Here is a 26,795-nt window from a genome sequence, read left to right as displayed (position 1 = left end):
GCTAAAACAAATAACCCTGTGACAAGAACAGCCGTGCAATTTGCATCTTTCGACACAACATGAACTTTGAGCCACAGTAAACCGTACACATTAGTCCAACATTGTGTGTCAACAGCATCGGATTCCAACAAAACCTGCTCCTCTTTGTTCTGTTTCTGTGTAAACATCCTCACATTTTAGCTATCATTGTAAAATCCATGTGTTTTAATATCCTCAGTGTCCCACTGAGTAACTCCTCACAGCTGATTTGTCAAAGCACTTGACTTTTAACCAAAGCCACTTCCTCCTCTTAAGCAACAAAAGCACATACAGTGATGACAGCCTGTCTGTTAGTGAATCTTCTGTTCAGAAAAAAAAGATTAAGGGAACTCTGGAAGTGATTTGGCAGATAATAACCGCAGAGACTGTTGAGACTATAATGAGAAAAAAAGGAGAGATGACAGAGTGAGTCTAGGCGACGGAAAGTTTTAGAAGACTAAACTGCTGTCAGGTGATGGATGAGCAGATAGAGGTCGGGAAATTAGAAGGAGGAAGATCCAGACAAAAAAGTACAGAGGGAAGGGAGGATTTACTCTCTGGTACAGCAGGAGTGACCCTCGTGGCTCTGTCATTTTGTCAGGACACTTAACACCGGCTATAGCATCAACAAAAGAACCAGCGTTTAGTTGTGTAGAATACTCACACCTACCATGTGGCTGCTATGATTTCGAGTTTCAGCATAAATTCAGAACCAAATAAAAGTGCTGAAAATCTCATCTGCCCCTTAGATAGATGTTTTTCAGCTGACGGCAACTTTTTGAGTAAACTTTTGAAGTGTTACAGCAAATGAAATGGGAATTGGATGTATTCATATAAGGTGAAAGGCAATTCATGATTTTCCTGAACACAAACGTAGCAGCTGTGCATTAGAAAAGATAGAATGGGTCTAATACAAGATTTAAAGGTATTCAGCAAGAATTTGTTGTCATGCTCCGAGGTTAGATGTGTTCAGTGCAGCGGTCATTGGTGATAACAAAGAAACAAGACTAGTTATAAACATAATATGGTCGAGCTGTGAATGGGTGTGCACAAGGTGCCATAAGTCCAACGCAGTGGTTATTTCTTTCCTGTTCAGAACATGAGCCTTTTCCTTTACTCATGCAGACACATGGGGAATGAGATCAACAAAACTAAAGGTGAAATATCATTTCAAAATGCAGGTATTAAATCCCCCTTTCAGTTCACGGATAGCGCCAGGCATGCCAAAACATTCATTTATATCTAATATAAAATAATGTGTAACTGCACAATGTGCTGTTAACATAAAAAATAAACATGCTATTATCAGAAGAGCACTGACTGTGAAAGTCCGTTTGAAATTCCATTGTTGTTTACACGTTAGGCTGACAGTCATGGACAGTCGCAGATGTCGTATTGTGCTTAGTAGCCTATAATGTTTTAGATTTGTTTCACCCAAATTCTTTGCCTTTGGTCATTTATTCTGTTGTTAAGCAAAAACCACTCTCTTCTGTCCTCTTTCAGATCCTAGTGAACTCCATTACCCAGCCTGCCTTGCTGTATGAGAATGTGGTGGTGAGTGATGGAAGCCCCATCCTCAGAGATCTTCTCTTCAGCCCGGACCATCAGTACTTATACGCCCTCGACGATAAACAGGTATGAAAAAGCACACACAAACACTCAAAATGCAGTGATCTATCCATGGAAGGTTAGAAGGGGCATCCCATAATGCATCCCACAATTGCCACTGAAACCATGAGGATATGAGGACTAAATAGTTGCTATCTGTCTGTGGTGATTTTAAGGTCATCTAGTGATACATCCCCTGTAGCATACAAATATATCTACATTTAGATGAATGTGTGTGGTTTATGTTTACAACAATATACACACGCTCACTCGTCACTGTTGAAAAAAAGATAGAAGGTTGTAAAGAGGGAGCAGAGGAAATAAAAGGAAATTAAGACAGAGGAATAGCACCATAAACAGTTGATGAGGAAAGACGTAGGCCTATTTAAATCATACACGGGGGGAGAGAGCAATCTAGCTAATTGCATACATGCAGTGCATGTACAGGCCTTCTTTTGCAAATTAAGCAGTATTACATGTGCACACACACACACACAGCCATGAGTGCTAATTAATATCATGAATATTAAATGTATTGTATATAGTATGAAGCCTCATATCCCCCCTCCACCAGGGATAGCCTACAGTATATACAACCTCTGCATATTAATTAAAGTATGAGAGATTTAGTCTTTTAAAGTATGACAGCTTTAGATATTTGATCTGAGCTCTGCAAGACAAATTAAATGTAGTTTGAAGGTCTAACTATCTATACTTACTGCTTTCACCCTGAGTGCCTGGTTGCAAGTAGGCTACATTTCAAACATTAGCTGTTGTGTTTTATTTGACCTCGTCTTTCAGAAAATAAACTAATATACCAACGAGTAATGTTTTTCACACGGGAACACGGGTTAATTTTATTTGTATAGGCCTACACTTAATATATTTATTGTACAGTTAGCAACCAAGCTAACAAGCATGCTAATGATTAGATTCATTCCTCTCACAGTCCTTAAATGAATTATACAGTTACAGTCACAAGGGGAAGGGGGAATAAACTAATCTGTTGCTCATCGATTTGCAAGGGCAATTGCTAGCACATTCTAAACTGGCTATGGTATTAATGTTAATCTCAGTAGGCACATAAACATCTTAACCATGTAACCCTATAGTCGCCATACTTTTAGAACGAATAATAAGCAATGTCTGCTTATCATTACTGCTGTTATACTATTGAGAAAATATGTATTTTAATGGACTGAAAGTGTCGAAGAGTATCTCCACTGCGACAACTTGTTTTTGTAGTTGTAATTCTTTTAGTTAAATGTAATGTTCAGTATCATGTAACTCATAAGTTGCTTTTCTCTCATTTACCTTCCATTTCCCATACCTGCCTAATCTGCAGAGTATAACCATGAAATCCAGCAGTGTGGGCACCAAGGTGTTGTTATCTTGACCTGTCTTCATAGAGAGTGTGATAGTGCAGTTTGTCAGAGTTCATCTGCAGCTGCTCCTCCACTCTCCTTCCTTTACCTGCATGAGTCTTATCTCTTAACGGTTAATGACCACGGTGTGATAACCTTCAATGAGACTCCCCACTACGTAGGCAGTAGCTGCCATGCAAGAGCTGTGTAATTTACCAGCGATTAGACATAATTGACTTCCACGTGTCTGAATGAGTCCAAAGAGGAAGTGGAGTGTAATTGATACAAATGGACGTCGTCTGTGTTGATTTGACCGGGGAAATAAGGCCCTTCGATCATGGATAGCAGTCTGGGGAACTGTACTGTATGGTGTACTGTAATGTACTGTATGTACAAGTAGGGAGATACATAAGCTTATATTCAAGCAGAGGGAATGCACCCACATGAACACACACACACACACTGAAACACATAATTATGTATGCCTGCATGGAAAGACAAAGGTGAATTCAAATAGGATTTAATTAACACCGAAAACAAAATTACAAACACTAAACAATGTGAGTTCTTATATTCATAGTGCAAACAGTAGAATAAAGCTGAATTTCCTGATCATGACAGTCGTACAGAAAAATTACAAAATGTACTGTAATTGCAAGGTCAAGTCTCAGATGAACCTGAGAAGGTGAAACTAGAGCTCCGGGAAACCTTCAGAATCAGACTGTACATTTGCAGGAAAAAATGTGAGCTGTCAACAGAGACTATGAGACTTAAATTATGCTATCAGTTATAATGATAATACTATAGCAGCATTGTGCCTGTCTCCAGTAAGTATCTCTGATTTAGCCAGCAGTGCTCAGCAGCTGCTCAGCAGGATGAAGAAAGCTGCGTGGAAAGTCCACGCTGGGAGTGTTTGCAGATTTTCCCTTTTAACTCCTGTCATCTGCATTAAAGATGACTGCTATTGCTACCAGATAGTGTTTTTCAATTATTAAAGCTAGTGTTTTATTTTTGATGAGTGCTGATATGTCCACGACAGGTTTCTGCATGTTAGTGCAGTAAATCTGGGATGTCCTGTGATGAGGGGAAGCCTGGTAGACACCTCTACGCATGATTCTCTACACAGACTAGATTTAGAACATGACCAGAAATCCAGTGTGAAGGGTTTTCTTTTTCTATTTATACTCCAAATAAATTTGTGTTTTTTTTTCTTTAAGGATTTGCATGCATGTTCATAAAAGACATCAAAAACACTCATACCAAAGATTAAACTAGCGCTAGCAGGTAACTATCCTATATTAGCATTTAACAGGACACAACTTTCCTAAATAAATCCTTTTTTTAATGATTATTCTATTAGTGTTTGTCATCCATAAAGAAACTAAAACCCAGCATGGTTGCGGTTTGCAGGGAATTAATGTGACAGCAACTATTGGTTTACATCTTTTTTACAGAGCTCTCAAATCCTTCAAGGTAATCTTTTTGCACCGGATGTTGTGGCTTTCATCTATAGGGAGAGTTTATGCAAAGCTAACTGCTTCTCACTAGCATCATATTTAGTTTCATGTATTTCTCAGCAAGCGACTTCAAGCGATTCAAGACAGTATGAGATCATGTGATGGCAGGTTTTGTTTTAAATTTGATCTTTTATCTCTAATATTGTAATTTTGTTTCCGTGAAAATCTGTATCACACTGCTCGACAGAGTAGACAAGAGAGAGTGACTGATCTCTTTGAAAGTAGAAATAATGGCCTTTCACTTCAACATTGACCAAATTCACAGTCCAAATGAAACAGAATAAGAGAGAGGGAGAGAGAGAGAGCAGTGGTGGGAGTTGAGGAGGTGGGGAAATATAATTGGTTTGCAGGATATGCTCTGTTCCTTTCTCCTGCCTTTTCAATATTCTTAGGGGTCCTCACTTTCAGATGGAGTGAGTTTGTGGAGTAAGTGCTCTCCCAGTAGTGGCTTCAGACAGCATAGTATAGAATAAGGATCTTCCCTCTGCAGCTGAATGTGAACTTGTGTTTCAGACAGTACAGGACCAGAGGGTGTGCAGAGCCTCCTCAGCTTGCTGATGAGGAACATTTTCTTAGCCCGAGACTGTCTGGACTCGTGGTTGTTGTATTGTGCAATGTATCGTGGTTTAAGGTCGCCGGCCAAGCCCAGGGGTCTGTAAACCGCTGCTTTTTTCAAGCCAAAGAAAGTATCCCAAACAAAAAATAAACTGATTTCTGTGGTCTGTGGACTGACTTTTACTTAGACCTATGATCCAATCTAATGAGAAAATACAAGGAACGACGAATTTCCAAACAGTGGTGGTACAGTTTAACTGTGTTTGATGAGTTATCTTGACACTGCAGGACTATTATCTGCCTCTGCCCAAGAGTATGGATTTCCAATATGGCTGCCAGGGTCATTAGTGAAATGTGTCTTTTAAATTTACAACCACAAACACATAAAGTGTTGTCTTTGTATGTCTTACTGATCTGAAGGTATGCTTCTCACTTCATCATGAAAAGATATTAAGTCATTTTAATACAGGTGTGTGTGGTCAGCATTCTGTCAAGTTAGGTCAAGTTAATGGTGACTTTCTGTTGGTAATGTAGATTAACTTGTTAGTATAGGTGTTAATACATTTTTTAGCCTATATTGTGGTAGGTTAGAGGGTTAGCAAAAATCAATTTAGTCTAATTCCTGCTTTGCCAGTATTTAAGATAGCTAAATGTAGCCTATGTTTTGTTTTTGCTACATTGTGTTAGCATTAGTGGCTGTTCACTTACAGTACCAGTTCAGGGGAAATGTTGGAGTAATTTCCAAGAGTTGCCTCCAGCAGTGGAGACAAACCCTCTGACTATTATGTACACCACATCTCCAGCCCACTCAACCTGTCATATACTAACTATGGTGCCAACTGCCAAGTAACTTAGTTTTATATTATTAATATATAGTGCCAGATGTGTTAACCAAATGCTTTGCCAAATGCCATGTGATGTTTGATAATGTAAGGCTAGCCGGGCTGTAAACTTATGGTTAACATGTTAGCAAACAATTACCTATTAATGCATCTATCAAGGAGTGGGACTTTAATTTGCAAATATTTGGATATTGTATTTATTTATTTATTTATTTATTTATTTATTTATTTATTTATTTATCTATCTATTTTACCCCTTTAACCTCTGTTTTGCTTTCTGCAATAACCTATAAGCCTATATTTAGATCTTCAGTTTCTAATTGCTGGTCAGCATGCAGCAATGCGCTGGGCTAAGATCAAACCAGTGAGATGAGAGCCAGTAAATTAAAAGAGCACAGTGGGACCTCACCGTTGGGTGGCATGATGTGCATGATTAACAACTCCCTGAAAGTTGTTTAGCATTATGTAGCCTTAACTTTTTTCTTTAATAAAAAGGCTTCTCAAGGAGGTGACACAGCTCACTATAGCACCCACAGGACCTCTTCTCACCATGCCACTTGTAATCCCATCATATGCATGGGCTCTATGATGAGCATTTTTCACAAGTGAGCTATGCCTACCCTTTTTGTCCTCCTCCTCCCCTCTTCACTCCCCCCTACCCCTTCCCTCTCTCCTTGTTGAATAATAGAAATGCCAAGTGATGAGAGCTCAAACATCAAAAAGCCCATTTCCCAGCTTGACAGAGCAATTTACCTTTTCCCATATTCACTCACACACATAATTAAAAGTGGAGGATTGGACTGCAGCGTATAGACTGTGCATCTGTACAGCAGTAGAGACTTGCATGTAAGCATACGCGCACACATTGAGAGAAAACATAAAACTGTCCGACTTACTGCGAGAGGAGTTTTCGATTAGCGAGCGATGGATTTATACATGGCTCTGTTGTGTCTCTGCTATACACACACACACAGGCACCCACACACTCAGTTTCTCTCTGTCCTCTCGCTCTCTGTATCTCTTTGTTTCTTTCCCTACCTTTAGCTTTTGGTCGGTCACTTTCTGGCCAGTGATGTCACATCATTACATCGTTTTTTGTTCATAAAAACCAACAGTGACAATAAATCAATTTAATCATTGCTGTTGTTTCCTCCTTACATGTTCAAATTGCCACGATCTAATAAAAAGAGCAGAGTAAGAGAGATTTTTCATCCTGTCATTACCGTCTGTTGCTGACGTCATCGAGACAGACATATTTCTTGGATCCTTTATGTCCCCATGGTTGACATCACCTAATTGCTTTAAAGGAAGTGACTAAGTGAATTACATCTCATAATATATTGATTTCTACTGTACCTTTCTACCTAATTACTCACTTATCATATAATTACCTTCTGCTGCCTCTAAAGTGCTGCTGTGAGGTGAAGCTTTCTTTTTACCTAATTCCCATTATAATGACTTATTCTTAAATGTGATTACACGCTAATAGAGTCAGGGGCCTTGTATTTTATGTTTTGGTTTGTTCTTTGGGGATTTGTCATGTACTTTTTTCTTGTAATCTACTGGATGTTCAGTGCAGATCTGTAGCCAAGGCCAGCCTCTGATCTTTAGCGACACAACCAGATTTTCACTACTGTGCTCACAGGGCAAGGTCAAGCCTGTCTGCTTGTAAAACAGCTTCGTAAGGTGACCCGCTGGCAGCCAAAGGCTTCGCCCCTGCCTCAGTGAGGCCGCTCAGACAGTGGCATAATGGTCTGATGATGTACCTCCGTGTATTGATTTAGCTACAGTACAGAAATGTACTGAGCTGTACTGTACTGCACGGTGGAGAAACCCTACCCCTGGCACCACATCAGAGAGGGTTCATATTCAATTCACTCAGCATTTACTGCACTTGGAGGTCAGGGAGAAAAGACTGCCGTGTGCTCCTTTTTAAAACAGTTTCTTTGGTGTTTGTCCAACTTTGAAGTTGCTAAAAAATGTTAGTGAAGACGGGGACAGGGAGAATAATGAGGAGAGGATACTGAAATCTAATGGAAGTGCCCTTGGCCCTGTCAACTGCTTGCCGAGTTGAGCTTTGAGATGGCCTGTCTCAGCTGTTGTTTTGCGTGGGCAATCTGAAATTAAAGTGACAGGATAGTTAAAACCACTGCTTAGAGACAGAGTCATTTCCAGCAGAAATTAATCGTGAATATAGAGTCTGAGGTGTCTCTGAACGAGACATTGAAGTCTTTCAGGGCCACTGCTGTGTAAAGATGAAGTTTAATACTTGACTCTTACTGACCACTGACCTCTCTGAATATTTTTATTTTGCATAAACCAAAATGAGCAGTGACTCCACAGTTGATGTAAACAGTGACTGTGGGAAAAGGAGATGCTATGCCTGGCTTTTTTCCAGAGACAGAGAAGCTGTGCTTCTTAAGTTGACAGCAGTAGAGGAAGTGTTGCAAGTGTTGATAGCAGCTCTTGCTTCTGTGCTCATTAACAGTCTGTGTGGCGTCCACTGGATGTGTTGTGGTGTTTTTTTCTTGTGAGGGTTTCAGACCTGGGCACAATTACAGTTTCTCACAACTGGAGACTGCACATCAGACCACCTCTACACAAAGTCTAGTTCAGGCAATTAGTGCCGAATTTCATAAGCAATTAATAAACATGTTTTTTTTTTTTGTCATTTCAAAAATACGGAACATGTTAATGCTATATCCTTACAAAAGTTGAGATGGATAACTTCAGAATTGGCAACTGATAATTGGCCTTTTTAAGTTCATTCCTATGTTATTCGTATTATATGAATAATGTTTGCACTGTCATTTCTCGACACACAAATATGTATACACACACATACACTCCTACCCCAAGGTGTCTGTCTGTCAAGGCAGAGATGACTGATCGGCTGATCAGAATGTGATTTGTGAGACGATCAAAGAGACAGACAGAGTGCGAGAGAGAGGGGAGAGAGAGATGTCTTAATGTGGCTGAGAGGAATAGCGTGACTTGGGTTTGAGCAAGGGTAAAGTTGATTTGTCAAAGGACTGAACTGTGTGTGCGTGTGTGACAGGGAGAGAAGGTCAAGAAGGACGTGGGTTGTGTTTCCTGCAGGTTTGTAGTTTGAATGTTGATTTTTGGAGCAAACATCAGTCATATCTGCAGTCAGAGAGGGAATTTTATATTTGAACTTAAAGCCATGGTTGTACATTTTAGTAAGGAACTCAGCACTCACGTGTCTGTTAAATATGAATCTACAGCATCAGATCTGATTAAAGGTTAAAACATGTCAGCCACTATAGAGCTCAATCACTAAATGTTTAATTCTGAAGTTCTGTTACCACAAGGTTGTCAGGGACCCAGAAAATCACTGCTCTTTCACACGAAACAGTCCCACACATGACCTACCTGTGATTACCTGTACAAGTTCTAATTTGGAATTGTACAAATTTACCAAACAAAATAAAACATGTGCTTCACAGGTTTGAACAAGGCCAAGCTCGCTGTTTACCACTGCTGCTGTGCTGTGTCAAATACATGCAGGTGATCATAGAGCTTGTGAAAACAAGATGCAGTACTGTAGATTAAAGGGATAATGATGGAGAGATTCTCTCTCTTCAAAAAGGTCTATATGTCTCCTCTGTTTCTGCTTCTGCCATCTCTTTTTTCCATGCTTTTGTCTGTTGGGTGTTTACCAGTGATCTATGGCCTCATTCACTGTGTTTTTGTGTGTGTCCAGCCAAATTCAAGACAGATGAGAGTGGGGCACAATGACAGAGAGAAAGAGAGGGAAGGAAATTGGATGAACAAATGAAAAATATATATAAGAAATTTGAAAAGAAACTAAAATCCTTCTTAGAGAAAAAAAAGTGTTTTATAAGAACCTGCTATTATTGGACTGTGCAGAATGAAGTCTATTTATACTGTGTGTCATATGTAACATTCACCACTCATTGTCTGTGTGAATGTGTGTGTGTATACCTGCATGCTTTCTGCGTGTTTGTGCATTGGCTGAATTGTAATCTGGAGCCACATGTCAAAGTTCACACAGTTTATTAAGTCTCAGAGCAGCTTCATGAACAAATCCGTCTGCATCAATGTATGTATGTTACCACAAATTGCATATCTGTGCTGTGTCCTTGCTGGTAACATGTGTGTATGTGTATGGCAGCCTCAGAATCCAGCTCCCTGGCAGAAGGAACCATCCATCACACCATTGTGTAGTGATAGCGCCTTATATCCCCCCCTCAATATTATACAGATGGGACAATTACAGCTGGGCCTATAGCTGCGACTAGCTGGGACCACACGGGCCCCATATGTGGAATGAAACATCAGTCGCAATTACATTTGTGTGTCTTTCTCATCCATCCTTTGCAGCACCCCCCCCTTCCACCCACACCCCCGTCTTTCCTCTCATCTGCCACTATAGGCAAATTAAGAGCCTCTCTATCACAACCCAAATGAGAGAGGCTCATTTGTAGCCGTTATTTATTTGTAACCGTCTCCCCACATCCACCCAGTGTCTCCTCCGCTCTCCTCTCTCCTCCGCTCACACACACACACAAAACATTTGAATCACAGGAAGGTTTTTTCATCTTCTCTACAAACACTGTCCATTATTAGTTTGAAGACAAAAACTAATGGTTGAAATGGACATTTTTCCCTCTGTGACCCCCCTCTCCCCCCAACTCCCTCCACTGTCCACAGATGAATGTGTTTCCCTCTGCAGCGGCAAATAGGGCAGGGATGAAAATGCCATATTTAATATAAGTAGGTGATTCTCACTTACTTTCTCTCACATACACACAAACACGCGCGCGCTCTGTAGTCACCTCAGTAAGACAAAGAGTCTTTGGCAGAGCATCTCTCATTTCCCATCACATTATCTGTTTTCTAAAACTCAATAATTGAACTGTTCTTTTGGAATACATCATCCGCCCCACTATCACAAAACCCCATTGAATAAACTTCTCTCCCTGGCTATTGTGCTTGAGCGTGACATGTTTTTTTTTTTTTTTTCCCCACCTCCCTCCATCAGATAGGCTGTATTACTAACATGGTATTTGTCCAGGCGAAAGTAATAACTACAATTTGCTGCTATTTGGTGTCCTGTAAGAGGCCTGTGCCTGGTAATGGTTGCATTATAATAGTTATCAGACACAGGTTACTATTATCATGCTATGAATCTGCCATAAGATAAGAGGAGACGTACAGTCTGAGGATGAAACAGGGTTCTGTGATGTTTGCATGAAAGCTGTCTGGGAGGTTGTATCTTAAAGTAACATCATATTAATATCATACAATATCCAAACCACAAAAGGACAGAAGAAGCAACAATATATCATGGAGTGGCTAGTATTAATAAAGTTGTTACAGCATCATTATATCAGATTCATTCAGTGTGACTGTTAACATAATACACATTCATCACCATTGGTTTTGGATTTCCCTCACCTTTACTACTGTATTACTATAATGACTTTGCTAATATGGCAGAGTTCACAGCCATGCTAGTGAGGTGGGTGGCACTGCGCTTTGAGCTAAATACCAGTGTCATGGTATGCTCACATATTTACAATGATCATTTACAATGCTAGTATGCCAATGTTATGCTCCCATGTTCACAATTCCAGTTTAGCATGCTAACATTTGTGTGCAAACATGACACTGAAACAAAACTGATGGGGATTTATTGTGACTGTGACCCAAATGCTGCTAAATCATACATGTCAGAAGGGAAACCTGAATCGCTCCTCATCAGACTAATCAAGCTATCTCACCACGCCACCCGTGGAGTGCAAAGCGTTGCCTTGAATGCAAAGTTTTGATGCAGACTGATCACGCTGAGCCACAACTGGATCAGATCCTAGCAGAGCGCTCTGCAGAAGGTTGGCAGCAGCAGTGGGAGCCATCTGAAGGAGGGCGGAGCTTGGGGAATTGAGGGTGCTGTTAGAGGAGAAATAGAGAACAAAGGAGACAATATGTAAACTGGTATGATCTTCACTGAAGCAGATGGAACTAAAGAGCCTGGATGACACAGAAATATATTGAACATTTTTAAAGGACACAGCAACATGAAAATCATCATATTTATGTGTGATTAATTATGCAGCAGTTGTCTGGGCAAAAGGTATGAAAATAGCCTAATTTAACTATTTGAAGATTAAGAAGTCTTTAAAAAAAAAGTATATGAAGGTAGTTTCCTCTTTGAAGGTTGCTGTGCTGCTGTGCCTGCAGCTTCTATTAGAATTCACCCTGAGCACTTTCCAGCTCACCTGGTGTGCCCCCTGCGTCCGCAGCGTTATTGATGTCGTACTTCACCTGACTGTGGCAGCTGGAGGTGTGAGTACCCGCATGTGCTCATCTGTGTGAACTTGTCTTGGGTGGTCAGCGATGTATTGAAGTATTTAACAACTGCCCCAGAAAACTTGTCTCAACCTCTTAATTTGCTTCAAATAACATTCCCACTGATGTGTGGGCCGGTATATGTGTGTGTGTGCGCACATTTGCCCGAGGCAGATTCCTGTCTGACAGTCTGCCTGTCAGCGGCAAACAGCATCCACCAAGTCGAGATAAAACATACGGATGCAAATAATACAGTATGCATTGGAGATTTTAGAGATATAGAAGTGAGAAGGGTAAACCTCAGTATGAACATGCAATGCTGCCTTAGAGTTTCCTACAGCCTGAATGAAGTTCAACCTGTGCTTCCTGGTAATTGCACAGACAGATGGCAGATGGTGAAGCTGCAGACAGCAGCAGAAAACATGTCTGTTTAATGGTACCTGCAAAGACAACTATCTGTGGGAATGGACTTCTTAAATGGTAACTCCCGTCTGTCTCACCGTGTCCCAGAATGTTCACAATCTTCTTTGGTAGCAGTTTAACAGACAGGTACATGTGGACAGCATTGTTTGATGTTCTTGTTAATACCCAGATTCTATGGTTTCCCCAAAGAGATCATTAAAGTTTCATCTTATCTTAGTCATACAGACTCACAGATGGCAGTGGGTAGAGATTTAGCGGACAAAAGGAGTAATCCTCAATGTTTATCTGAATGGTGTTAAGTACAATAGCAGATTCTTTACAAGGAATTCACAGGCATTAACCAACTGTGGTCTTCTTATGTTCTAATGACTATAATGGGTAATGCAGAAAATTACCATTTTCAGCATATGATTTTGAAGATGAGAAGAGTTTGGAGACAGCTGTAAGATTATAAACAAATGTTATTTTCTATCTAACATTAGAAACAGGTGAAACTTGTTGGGATATCATGTATCTGGCAGTGTAATAGTAAAGAAAAACTGCTTTTTTTCTGCATAACAAGGCCTCAAAAGGAATTTTGTATCATACAAATACAAATTTAGGGGGCAGATTAGGAAAGTAATTGTCAAAATTGATGCAAAAGAGGCAAAGACATCCTGATTTATAGTGCCAAGTGCAGGTTAAGCTCCAAAAATCCTGCATCCTACACTTCCCATAATCCCATAACCTGATGTTTTCTTTGACGTTATGCTCTCCTGGCTCAGTTAAGCCCACTCCATGCCCCTTGTGTGTAACTTGCACTTCTAAGACTCCACTGAAACAAGCAGCTCTGTGAAGCTTTGAGCTAAAGGCTAATGGCATTCCAACAAACTCCTGCAAAACACAATGCAAACATGCTGATCTTTAGCAGAGATGGTGTTTACCATGCTCAGGATCTTAGCTTTAGCGTGTTAGCATGCTAAAACTAAACACAGAGCACAGATGAGGCTGACTGCAAGCATGACAACATCGTCCATACTGAGATTTTGACCTATGGTGCTAGGTGAAAAGCTGTGTGGTCTTCCATCACTTCTGCAGCTCACCGTGTGGTGTTTGTGCCAACATTGTTGCGCTGCTAGAAGAACAACTCCTAATCAACAAAATCACTCGACTGCTTCCTTGAGGGAAACACAAATGTTTACAAAATGTAGGTGACTATAAAGATACCGTTGGCATTGCCACCCATCGCTAACCCAACAAGCTAATAATGTGCAGTGTCCAGGCTGACAAGCTGAGTGAATATGAATAGGTGTGGTGTTTTGTGATTTCTAGATGTTTCAGAAAGTAGTATCTTTCAAAATAAACTGCTGTCTTGCCTTAGTACTGGAGAACTGTGGGCGTTACACCAAATATTACAGAGCGATGTGGGTCAGAGGGTGTAATCTTAACCCATGTGAGTGTTTGCATGTGTTTAAACCTCAAATTGTTCCCTTGCCCTCTTTGCAGCGGTGTGGAGTTGTAAGCGGCACCTCCAGAGCTGTTTATCTCTGATAGTCACAGTGGGCTTGTTCCTTTAATCTCATATGTTCCAGGCACAGGACACCTTGGGTAGATCCTGTTTATACTAGGCCCATATTATGGTATAAGCCTTTTGAAGGTGGTGGTGGACACAAGATTTTGTGTGCAACATTAACCAGGTGTGTATTTGTGTGTCTTTTCCAGGTAACACGTGTACCAGTGGAGAGCTGTGAGCAGTACACCTCCTGTGGAGCTTGTCTGGGATCAGGAGATCCTCACTGTGGCTGGTGTGTGCTGCATAACGTGTAAGTGCATCATCTGCATCCATGCAGTGATCTCAGTGGTTACATGAAGCAGGTGCTCTTCAGTTGATGATAATCTGTTACTGTGATGAACAGAGCTGCTGAATTCCCATCAACTCACAGTGATAATCTGCTTCCACAGGGGCCCCAATCTGTGACTAGCGGCTTAGACTAAAACCTGCAGGTTCAGGTGCTCACAATGATCTAAATTACCATCGGACCACACCTAAAAATAAAACTATTCATAGTTCATAGTATCTTTCCAAATGCCCAACATTTCCCACTCTCTGACAGTCTCTCTTTCAAGGCCTTCATGGAGTTTTACTTGCTCATACACATCAAATCTGGCAGAAATATGCACAAAAGAAGAACTTGACGGATAATTTTTAACCCCTTTAGATTCCAATCAGCATCAAGTTGGCATAATTGAATTTCCAAAAGGTGTAATGGATGCATAGTAAATCTTTTTTTTTCCTTTTCTTTTTCTGTTCAGTAGTTGGTAGTTACGAACTTCTAGTTAGAAGTGATGGAAATAATCGGTTCTTGAAGTAATCTCGTTCACAAACGTGTCAGCACTTCTACTGTAGTAGAGTCAACAATCCCACAAGCATGGCACATAAGGATGGTGGTGGAGGAAGCTGTAGCAGCAGATGGGTGGGCAGTACGGTATCAGCAGAGTCTTCACTGGCAATTGTTACTATTATCACCTGTAAATATGATTGGACACAACTAGTCATTACAAGCAGCTGCTGATAGTAAAGCATGAATGAGCAGCTGTTGCCGATCAGTTACAAGCTCTGCCTGAACTTATATGCAATACACTGTTTTATTTTCTCTAAACCGAGTTCAATGTTTGACTGTTGTGTTTAACATGATTTGTATTTATCTGCTATTAAGTTGGACAAGACATAGGAATATTTATCACTATTGATGCACCATAGTTTGACTAATACATCCCGAATGGTGAATACAATTATATTGTCGGGGTTCCAGATGGCTAAAATCTTAAGGACCATATAATGTTCTGTCTTTAATATCTGTCATTTGAACCTATGTGTTCAGCAATTTAAGTGCATAGGTTGTTCAGATTCCTCCAATCAGAAACAGACTAGAATGATGACACTTCAGGTAGACCATCTCACCCCCAGCAAAACAGGAGACACATTTAACATTTGGCACTGCATTTATTACCATTAATTACTGACCACAAAGCAGCTTTTGTTGTGCCATAACCTTGGGCAGCCCTACGGGGTCCACCACACTCTACCTGTGACCCTGAATCACACTCATGAGACACCCCTAAAAACATCAAAGTTGAAAAATATAAATAAATCAGAACACGACACAACCAAAAACCAAAAGCCCCCAAGCTGAGAGGCAATGACCACCCCCCACCCTCTGTGCCCTCTGATGCTGTCACTAGAGCTTGTAAACTCTTCCTTCCCAGGCCAGATGCATCTCATGTGGCAGTAATAAGGAACAGCCTGGGTGGAGCCACTGGGGACAGGATACAAACAAGTTAATTTGGGAATTGTTTTGTGATGCTCTCATGTTCTCTCCACCATAGGCAATGGAATAGCTACATTCTGCCTATTTGGCCTATGTTCATTAGGGGTGTGACGATACACTCATCTCACGAGACAAAACGAGACACGAATTTAAGAAATCTACAATGACAAAATATATGACTGGACCAACAGACTTTTATTTAACCGAGTTGCACATGCATTTCGAAATGTTTTATTATAAGTCTTTACATGCATGATGTAAGCACAAGCTTTTAACTTCTTCTTCCACAAATTGAAACTAAAACTAAAATTTATAAAAGTTAAAATAAAATAAAATATTTCTTTTCTTTTTTTCAAGTGCAAACAATATTATGTGCAGTGTTTCCTCTAGGATTTTTTCAAGTAGTGGCAGCGACCCCCCCAGTGCCACTACTCGGATACTCGGATCAAAGTGAATGATATGTCATGTATAATCACATGGCATAATTACATCACATGACATATCGTCCTCCCACAGATGTTCAAGGAAGGACCGATGTGAGCGAGCTGAGGAACCTCAGCGCTTCACCACCAGAGTGGAGCAGTGCGTCCGACTGTCCGTCCAGCCCGACACTGTCTCTGTCACCATGTCAGAAGTGCAGGTACAGCATGTTGGTGTATATTAGTGTGTGTGCGCGTGTGTGTGTGTCAGAGTTATGAGTGTTTGTGTTTGACAGGGAGGTGGAAGAAAGAAAGATGACAAGGAAAAGTGAGCAAGATAGATGTGAAATTAGATTATATAAAGCTTGTTTTCGTGTCATCACAGGCAATCTGTCCATCATTTTGAGTGTGAGTGAGTTTTGAGACAAATACCTGAGAAGCAGTTTCTGCCGTGGGGCAGTAGAAATCTTGTCTGATGTGGTATATCAGTTTAAATCTATGTTGTCCTTCACCTTTCTGCCTTTGATCCTCCTAGTTGGTGCTTCAGACCCAGAATGTGCCCAGTCTGTCTGCTGGAGTCAACTGCTCCTTCGAGGACTACGTAGAGACGGAAGGACGCATCTATGGTGGACGCATATTCTGCCTGTCCCCCTCTACAAAGGACGTTGCCCCCATCACACGAGACAGAGGTAATTTTTTGTAAAAATCCAAGACCAACAATATCTGTACTGAACCCCAAAGTGCTCAATACTGAATAAATAAACCAAATTATGGATTATTATTATAAGATTCAAGTGATGAATAAATTGTGTAAAATGCATAAATGAACCAACAAAATGATTAAAACACTACTCATTATTATGAATGTCTTTTTGTATGTCTCTTTATATCTTTTTCCATGAAAATAGACATTTTGAATCTTTCCAGCACAGTGATCTATTTCAACATGAATTGTAATGATAGTGACTCTGCTAGCTTAAGAGACACAGGCCATGTGACTGGCTGGGAGGTGAGAGGGCGACAACAACACTGTCGTTAACTCTGACGGGGAAAACTATTTATTCATATGATATTTAATGATTTTATTCATTAAACACTGTGGGACTCTATATGTGCATGGCAGAGAATTAGTCCTACTGGTCTGGAAGATGCACATTCTGTTAAATAAATAAAGGAAACAAAAAGATTTTGGGCACAAAGTGTTCGTGTTAGCAGAGTGGTTTCATTTGTTGTTCCACAAATTTCTTTGTCTCATTCAGCTTTGCTTTTAAACTCTACCCTCTACTTTGTGATAATCCAAATAAGAAACTGTTGATTCACAAATTTACTGAATTTACTGCTCTGCAAACTAAGTGGCTACAAAGTAGAAGCTTAACAGGAACTGACAAAAAAATGTTGTGTACAATAACACTTCAGTAAGCCTGGGACTTGGCACACACTAATCAGTTTTGCCCTATAGAAGTAAGACTGGTCACTTGTCTCTGATGTGGGTGTTTTGTCTCCCTGTAGGTGATCAGCGTGTGATAAAGTTGTATCTGAAGTCGAAGGAGACAGGAAAGAAGTTTGCCAGTGTGGACTTTGTCTTTTACAACTGCAGCGTCCATCAGTCGTAAGTTGTCTTTTGGTTTTCTGCACAAAATATAGTTTCAATGGAAGCAGAAGAGAAAAGTGGGAGAAACAGTCATTGCTTATATCCCATTTCCTTCAACGTTAAATTACCTTAATGCCATTTAAGATATACTGGAAATGGTGATCAATAGAGGACTGACTTTGGTTCTTTACCAAAAGCAATAGTGGTAAAAATATTGGCCTGAAAATACGTAACTCCTGTAATGGAGAAAGGAGAGAGGAGTGTGCAGTCTTTGCTAATTCATTGTTCAGTGTTTTTTTTTTTTTTTTTAACAAAACAATTACTTCATTAAATCTCAAACAATGACAGGACCACTGGTGACTGAAATAATATACTGATTACAAACCATGCAAAGCAGGGAAGGGGCGGCCCAGCTATGGAGGCTACAACATGTCAGCTGTTCTTTAGAAATGAATTACCCCCAATGTAAGTACAGGGAGGATTGAGTGATGTTTCAGCACTGGTTTGAAAACTGTTTTCTTTTTTTGTGTGTGGTTGAGTCTGAAGGAGAGCAGGAGAGACAGAGACCTCATAGAGTCTTTTCTATTATAATCTGTTGAGGAGAGTTTTTAATTTAAATTTAACTTAATCAGGGTCGAGTCTTTTCTTTTAACACCTGCAATATTACTTTGGTTGATGACATATCATTTGAACAGTAAAAAAAGAGCTTTAAAGGAGGAAGCTGCTTTGCTGGCTGTGAGAACAGTTCTCAGCTGGAGCTCATTAATCTTTATTTTGTTTTGAGCTTTTCCCCTTACAAGAAACTCACAGGAAACTCGTGTTGTGCACATAATTTAAGAGCAAATGTTGAGATTTAAAAGATCTTCACAAAATGAAATCAAAGCTTAACTGGCTCCATCATGAACTAGAATGAATGGTGCTGACAATTACACCAAAAGTCCTTTACATTTGCCAGTACTGTATTATAAATTTGTATTAAAAAGAGGTCATTGATAGTTTCATGTAGTACACAGGAGGAGGGATAATTCATCTTTAAATAGATAGAGAAGGAAAGGAGAAACAGGAGGGAGAGCGCTGTAGTGGGACAAGGAGAAAAACTTCCATTCCCGGAGAGGTAAAGAGGGAAAAAGGACTTACAACATAAGATAAAACAGAGGTAAATAGTCAAATTACACAGTAACTGGCAGAGAGAACATCATATCAGCATAAAATGTGGGTGGATTTTTTTGCTAGCTTTTTTGAAAAAGCTAAGCGACTTAAAAGATGCCAAATCTAGTAAGAAAATTGCTAAGTTGGCTCCACTAGTGTTAGCTCAAATACACACTTCCCAACAGCATCAATAGTAGTGTCAGTCAGATACATTATAACTCATCAGCAGATCATGAACACTATTAAGTTGTGAGAAAAACCAGAACACTATGTAATAGGTCACAAATTGGCTTAGAGCTTAAACTTTATTTAATTTCAATTAGATTTTTTTCCCCTTGAAATTGGTGAGTTTGTTTTGTAATTAGAGTTCTTTAACTTTTTCAGTTGGATGTTTCCAGACAGAAGAGGGAGAGGGTGTAGAGAGAGATCAGTGGGATCAGCCTGATAATGAATGAAGAATGTTGCTCTTTAATTGACTTGCCTTGTTAAATAAAGGTTAAATTAAAAAAGAAAAAATCAAAATGTCATCCCTTAGATGACTCCAGCACTCCTCCAGTGCTGAGCCGCTGAATGCAATCTCATTGATGAAAAAAATAAATTAAACAGAAGTAATTTTCACTGGTATTTTTTTTTTTTTTTTTTTTTTTTTTGGGGGGGGGGGGGTGTTGTCTAAATACTACCAGAAAGTAAATAATGACTTAGAGACTCTGTCTTCAAAGTCGTTTTCTCTCTTCTTTGAGCTGATGTTTGCATTTTTAAACATCTGAAGAACCACGAGGATAAAGACAACAGACTAATAATGGATTTAAGGAACGGCAGCTAACCATAAAGAGACACATTTAGCTTCTGTCTCCTCTCCTCGAATCGCAGATAAAGGACCTCAGTGTTTGTGACGGCTCCTGTACGGCTGAGTTAAGTTTAAAACCCAAACTGCTAATTATGACAAGAAGCGTTAATTCCTGATCACCGGCATTAAAAGAAACTTGTAATTAGCCATGTAAAGTGCACTTGTCCTGCTTTCATTGTCTTGTGTGCCGCCATCCATCCCCGACTCCCTCCCTCTAGCCCTCTAGCCCTTTTTTACATTCTTGCCTTCCCACCTTCTTTTACTTCCTCTCCTCCCATTCTTCACTTTACCTTTTTCTCCTCCCCCCTTCCCAACCGCTCTTCCACCCTTTACTTGCCCCTCTCTCGTTCATCAAGCCCATTTATTGCCTGCGCTCTGCTCTTGGCCCTGCATATATCTGCATAGTAATAGGCCGTTAATTAGCTGTAGCCGTGGTGCCTGTGTGGAGATGGTCATAATGGAGTGGGCTTGGAGAGAGAGAGAGAGCTCACCTGGGCCACTTCTGGGGGCCTCCAGGCCTAGTTCAATGACTTGATTCATGTTGTGAATGTGTGTGCGTGCACATGTGTGTATAGAGTTTTCAGTTTCTAAGTTAGCACTGGAGTGTCTGTGCATATTTGTATGCATGTAGGAGGTGTTTTGGTGTGTGTGTTTGTGTGTGTGTGTTTATGCTCAGTACCTCTGATAAGCCACCTTGCCCTCCTCCTGCTGCTGCATAAACAGGCACACTGCTGTTTAAGCCTTTGATGTTGGCTTCGCTGGCCCCCTCAGGACTCCGCAGGACTGTACAACTACTGTGCAGTTATTACCACAGCAGCTGTAACATAAACTCACATATTATACACTACTCCCCCTCTGCTGTCACCTTTCGCCTCTAAATCTTTGACCCCCGCTCGCGGAAAAGCCGAGCGCAGGAGTCGCGATGTTCAGTGGCAGATAATGGAGTTGTCGCGTAGGCGTGGTGGGCCGGGTGTGAAAGTGTAGCTCAGACCCACAACGGCAGACACACAGAGACGTACAGCATCAGCACAGATGCACAAGCAGAGCAGCCCTGCAGGCGAGCGCCCAGACAGGCCGGCGTGCAACTTAATACAGCCTAATGGTGGATCCAGCACCGGCATCACCAGCCACACACATTCTCATGGAAACACACACGAACAGGTGCGCACACAGTCAGAAGGAGCGCGTAGAGACAGAAGGAACAGACTTGGCACTGCGAATTGCACTGCAAGCTATTTACATACGCTGTTACAATATTAGAAATTTGCATTAAAATAGAGGTTTGGAATAGTTTAATTGAGCATGCGGGCGGAGGAATAATTCATCTTTAAACAGAGGAAGAGAAACAAACAGGAGGGAGAGCGCTGGAGGGGGAGAGTGGGACAAGGAAGAAAACTTGCATTCCCTGAGAGCTGGAGACGGAAAAAGACAACTGAGAAGACGGAGGCATGAAGAGGGAAAGAGAGATATAAAGCAGAGTGTTAGTGAACAAGAGAGAGATTGTGCCTATTGTGTCAGGAATAATGCGTCCCACACAGCTAAAAGGTTTGCGCCCCAGCCTCAGGCCACCATGACCATTACAATATGAAAGGGCTGAAATCTATGCAGTGAAAAGAAGCACTCATGGGAGGGGGCCAGCCCACGCTCCGGCCCCCAGGAAGGGCTCTCATTTCCAGGCTGCCCGTCTGCTGCTGCTCCCGCTCAGAGACCAGCCATCATCTCGTTAGAAACACTTTCCATTAGTTTGAGATGATTTTGTGGCAATAGTTGTTGGTCCAATTTTCAGCAAATGTGACCCGCTTTAATTAAACTGAGGGTTGAGACTCACAGACTTACCTCTTTTGGACGTCACTGTGATTAGTCGAAATAATATCTCATAATGAGTCCCCTGTTGAGACTCTAAACTTCTCATTTGGCTCATCTGCAGCATCCTTTATTGGATGAAACACAGAGGGGGCTACTTATAGATCACATAGCACAGTCGGTCTTATCGGTCTTCTAAACACTGCTCGCATGAAAGATGTGGGCGACGCGATCAGAGGTTTTAATCTGAATTACAACTTATAACTGTTTAAAGGACTGATTAGGCATTTAAGCTTTATGATTTTTGCCTTGAAATGTGTTTAAAGAGCTTATTTCACTTGGGTTAACACATGTTGACACTTTCTTCTTGGATTTAAATGAAAGACTAACCTCTTAATTAAGAAAGAATTGCGGCTTTATCTGTGCCTGCATCCACATTGACCAGAATTAAATGAGCATATAAACGTTCTCTCCTTTCATATACATCCATGCGGGTCCATTCCTCGCATATCAACAGCTTTGTTCCATCGATCCAGCCTCACTAGAACAAAAGCTTTGAGAAGACGAAAAGGCGTTTGACCCGGCTCTGTTGCTAGGCCTTGTTAAATAGCAGGGGATTTTATTGACTACTTTGCAGCAGCGCAGCCACTTACCCAAGGCGGGTGTCCAGGCATTGACAGCTCTACTGTAGAACAAGTCTCCACTGTCCAGGTGACCCAAAGGAATGCTACGATGTCAACATGGGTGACAGCTTGTGTGTATTAGTGTGTCTCACTCTGTGAGTGTGTGTTATGGCGGACATGAGCCTGCGTGCACACCCCTGTGAATGTGTGCGAACATGTCCCTGCAACAAGAAATCGATAAACCCCGGGGTTAATAGTGAGGAGGAACTGGCTCACCAGCTCTACTAACAAACATCAGACTGTTAGCATAACCCCAGTCCACCTTTCTTCCGATGGAAATCCACTGGCATTGATTGTAAAGCTCTCACTGCAGTTCAGTCTTGTCTGACTAGCTTATCACTGGCTATATGAAGACCTTTCAATCACTCTGACACCCTCATAAGGCAATTCAGGAGTTAACCCTCAAAAATCTGAATAAACCAAGGACGAGGGGGCAAAGACGGGGCGCGGATTAGACTAAAATCCAATTTAAAGCCAGTCTTTCCGGCAGCAGGGTGGCATGGCGAGCTGAGCAGTTGTCCTTCTGTTTTCTGGGCTCGTTTTAAACCCCCATGGTGATTCATTACTGTGGTGTTTTTGGACTAGACTTGGCAGAGATCACGTCAGTCAAACTGCGCAGGTGGTATTGCGATTTAAGAGAGCTTTTCTGTACTCACTAGACTGAGTCATGGCTTTGTGTCATTGATAAAGTATCACCAGAAACGACTACACTTGTGTAGTAATAGGCTACACTGTATGTCACTCTAGAGATCTGGATATTATATGAAAGTGGACTCAGCATAGATAGATTTTATTAAAATCCTTCTTAAGACAAGGCCACAATAGCAAACTGAGGTGATGCAGTTTCTTGTCTGGAGCAGGTGGTGATGATTTTCATTTGTCAAGAGCCTCAGCCACTGTTGTGTTTTCACAGCAAGAGGCTATAATACATGTACTGAGAAGTGTACATCTTCAGGGTACAGTAAGGTGCTATTGAAATGTGATTCAACTGTGCTTGTTAGCATGCTAGCATCAGGGAGAGAGCTTAAAGGACAATTCTGGGCAATGTCAACCTTTGGCTATAGTTTCCTAATATTTTAGGTCTAAAAGAATTAAAGCAGATATCAGTGGAATGTTTTTGTTAATATAAGTCCTAAATAGTCCTATTTTCCGTCAGCAATCACTTACATGAAGTATTTCAGCCTAAACACGAGTCTCTCCGTCACTCTGCTCTGCTGTAACCCGAGGAGAAAATTTTCCTTGTGGGATACAAGTGTTATCCAATGAGGGGAGAGAACGGCATGAAGGGCTGTGTGTGCAGCCAAGGGATGCGCGTGAATGTGGTGACGTAGCACGAGGACCAATTGATGCCTGACAAGGGCGGGGGCTGCTAACTCATGGTGCGTTCAAGGAAACTCGTACTTTGTGTTTTTCCTTCCTGTGAAGTCATACCAGTTCGATCTGGTACGAGTTCACGGGTCGGAAGTTACGAGTGGCCGTTATAGGGAACTTTCACAGACAACAGGACGGTAAAAACACGAGCTACGGGTTACCTGGAACGCTACCAAGTCGTAGTTGTGACTTGAAGCTGTAACTTACGGTTTCAAAAGCCTGCCTTGAACACAGCATTAGCTGAAACGGCCGTGCCGCTGTTATCTGCTTTAATCAGAAGATTTTCTTTTTAATTGCTTCTGTTATGCAGTAGTTCTGTACGTCCCCGCATCGTCACAGCAGCATATAATGGGAGCAGACTGATCTTACGTTGTTTACATCCCACAAAACACATTTTTTTCCACAAACAACATCAGATGGCTATTCAAACATACACAGAGGGGTTTGATTACTTCAAGAAAGCCAACATGCTTGTGAACGGAGCTGTAATACAACGTCTTGCAAAGTTTCGCTCGAGAGCCGAGTTGACCGTCTCAGTATGTTTACAGGCCGTCTGAAGCTCTCCCGTTGTTTTACCAACAATGGAATATCAACTCTGTGGCACAACGTTTTCGTAAGAGTAGGTCTGGATATTGTTTATTCTACCTGTAAACATACTGAACGCATCAACTTGACTCTCGCCAAGACTTTTGTATTACAGCTCAGTTTACCGTTCACAACATGTCGGCTTTCTTGAAGTAAACAAACTCCTTGGTGTGTGTTTGAATAAATCTGACGCTGTCTGTGGAAACAAATTGCGGTTTTGTGGGATGTAAACAGCGTAAGATCGGTCTGCTCCCATGCAATGCGGGGACAGACATAACTACTGCATAACAGAAAAATATTAAAATATTAGGAAATAACCCCAGGTTAATTTGCCCGGAATTGTCCTTTAAGGAATTAAGTTTGATACTAAACTTTCAGCAGTTCTTCCAGACTCAAAACTAAACAGCAAATGCTAACATCTGTCATGTAGCAATAGAGAAATTTACACATGGCTACAGTACTACTGAGTTTGTTAATCTGTTTGAAAACAACTGCCCATTTACATAGTCAGTCATGTTATTGGCCACCTGTGAAACCTAAGTTAAATGTTAAGATAACTATCATCTAGCTTTAGCCTGCAAACACATGGTATTGATCTTCTTATCTCACTCGGGAATGACTGTATTTCTCAAAGTGCCAAACCAAGCAAGAACCAACTGGCAAAGAACCTGCCTCACTAATTATTTTAAGGTAAAATTAATTAATGAAGGTGTGAGTAAAGGTGTGAAAGAGCTTTTTCATGATTCTCAGTTAGTTAGAAACAAACAAACAAAAAAGACATTTTCATTCACAGTTCACAGTCGCTCCATTCTCCATGTAGAAGCTATTCAAACTAATTTAAGCCAACTTTCAAAGATTTTAACTTATTGGGAGTAAATATCCTTCCCTCCAAAAATAATTTAACAAGGCATTAGCACAATGAGAACTGCCAAGTACAGTATTAAGGTGCCATACAGTCATGGTCGTGATAATAACTCTGGAGAGTTATAACTTGATGATCGGCCCCACAGGTTCCCAGTCAGTCTCCAGGGCAGATGTGAGTTGGAGGGCTGAGACTGGGGGTGTGTGGGGGTTGAGGTGTAGGAGGACTGATTGAGTACAGTGACAGCAAATGGGAGAGAGGACTGACATGTAATTAGAGTGTGCTTTTCTGAAGCCAGTTAACTGAAATTTGGTACAGAAATGGTGTGAAGACGACAAAGCCAGTACTTGCTTTAGCGGAAAGAGAATGTCAGGTTCAGAGCTACTGGACATATTCTTCTATCAGTCACTGTAGTTATCGTTTTAACTTTTTATATTACTGCAGTCCAATTAAAATGAAGATGAGTTGGTAAGTGGAGACTTCCTGTGTATTCCTGTTATTGTCAGCTAATTGACAATGAGACCTCAGTACAGAGCTGATGTGAAAACACTTTATTATGAAATGATCGGGTAGAAAATTAGAGCACAACAAAACAAATCAAGTTCATACAGGAGACGTGGACAGGAATGAACTTCTGTTTCTCACTTTTCATTATAAAAATAAGACTATTACAGATTTTCGCAAATAAAAACAAACAGACAAACAAATCTTTTCATTTTTACTCAATCTTCGCTGCTTTTTTTCCCCTCTTCTGGTAGCTGTCCTTGCATTTCTCTGGTTATGTGCTGTATGTCTGAATGTGTATGTTGTTCTTCCTTAACTCTGAAGAAGGAGAAAAAAAAAACATTATGTTATTTAAAACAGGCTTATCTTGGTCTGCCAGCTTAGTTCACTGTAAGCCTCCAAGCATGGAGAATAAGAGGAGAGGAGTGGATCACCAAGGATTCTTCCCTGCTCTCTCTTGGGTGTTTTGAGCGTCCGCCTCGGCCTCGCTGACAGCTGGAGTGAAGTCTTAATGCACAAGGCCACAGTTACACTTGTCATTCAAACCTGATTTCTGGAGATTTGGACCATAAACATTTGATGCTCTGTGAATACGGTGATGCATGTCCACGCTGGGCCTGTCAGCGCGTGATATGCGTCTCCCGTTGAAGGTTCTCTTTTGATCTGTGTTTCTGCTTGTGCTGTATTTAGCCTGGCAACAGTTCTCCCTGAGCATATCATACCTAATCTGTGATGAATTCAGGTCGCTGTGGCTGCGTTTTCCATTGGTGTATTTAATGCTAGTTATAAAGAGTGATTTTAAATTTCAAATTTTTTTTTCATGATGCCTGTGTTTTCCGTGTCTTCTAAGTGTTGCTACACATTTTCCTTTTGAAGCATGTGGTTAACATTAAACAGTTAGCCTTTACAGGTCCCTGACACTTGCAACAGAATCTTTCTGATGCAAGTTGACGTTGCATTAGTCAGTCGTTTTAAATCAGAAACTGGCTGCTTGGATGGACAGCGAATAATGA

General features: G+C 40.9%; 1 protein-coding gene across 2 annotated transcripts in view; it reads left to right on the top strand.

Moving 5' to 3' along the window:
* LOC146984216 (plexin-A1-like) overlaps window positions 1–26,795 on the top strand; it is a 269,653-nt gene that overhangs the window by 141,581 nt on the left and 101,277 nt on the right. For both annotated transcript variants that reach the window (XM_085781169.1, XM_085781168.1), the window contains exons 4-8: window positions 1,522–1,653; window positions 14,362–14,462; window positions 16,485–16,608; window positions 16,923–17,076; window positions 17,897–17,996. In XM_085781169.1, the coding sequence (XP_085637295.1) occupies window positions 1,522–1,653; window positions 14,362–14,462; window positions 16,485–16,608; window positions 16,923–17,076; window positions 17,897–17,996 (611 nt within the window). The remainder of the gene's footprint in view (window positions 1–1,521; window positions 1,654–14,361; window positions 14,463–16,484; window positions 16,609–16,922; window positions 17,077–17,896; window positions 17,997–26,795) is intronic.

This window comes from Trachurus japonicus, chromosome 7 (genome assembly GCF_045865225.1).
Source record: "Trachurus japonicus isolate A0001 chromosome 7, Traja_1.0".
Classification (NCBI taxonomy): Eukaryota; Metazoa; Chordata; class Actinopteri; order Carangiformes; family Carangidae; genus Trachurus; species Trachurus japonicus.
Note: the sequence above shows the minus strand (reverse complement) of the source record. Positions and strands in the feature narration are given on the sequence as shown.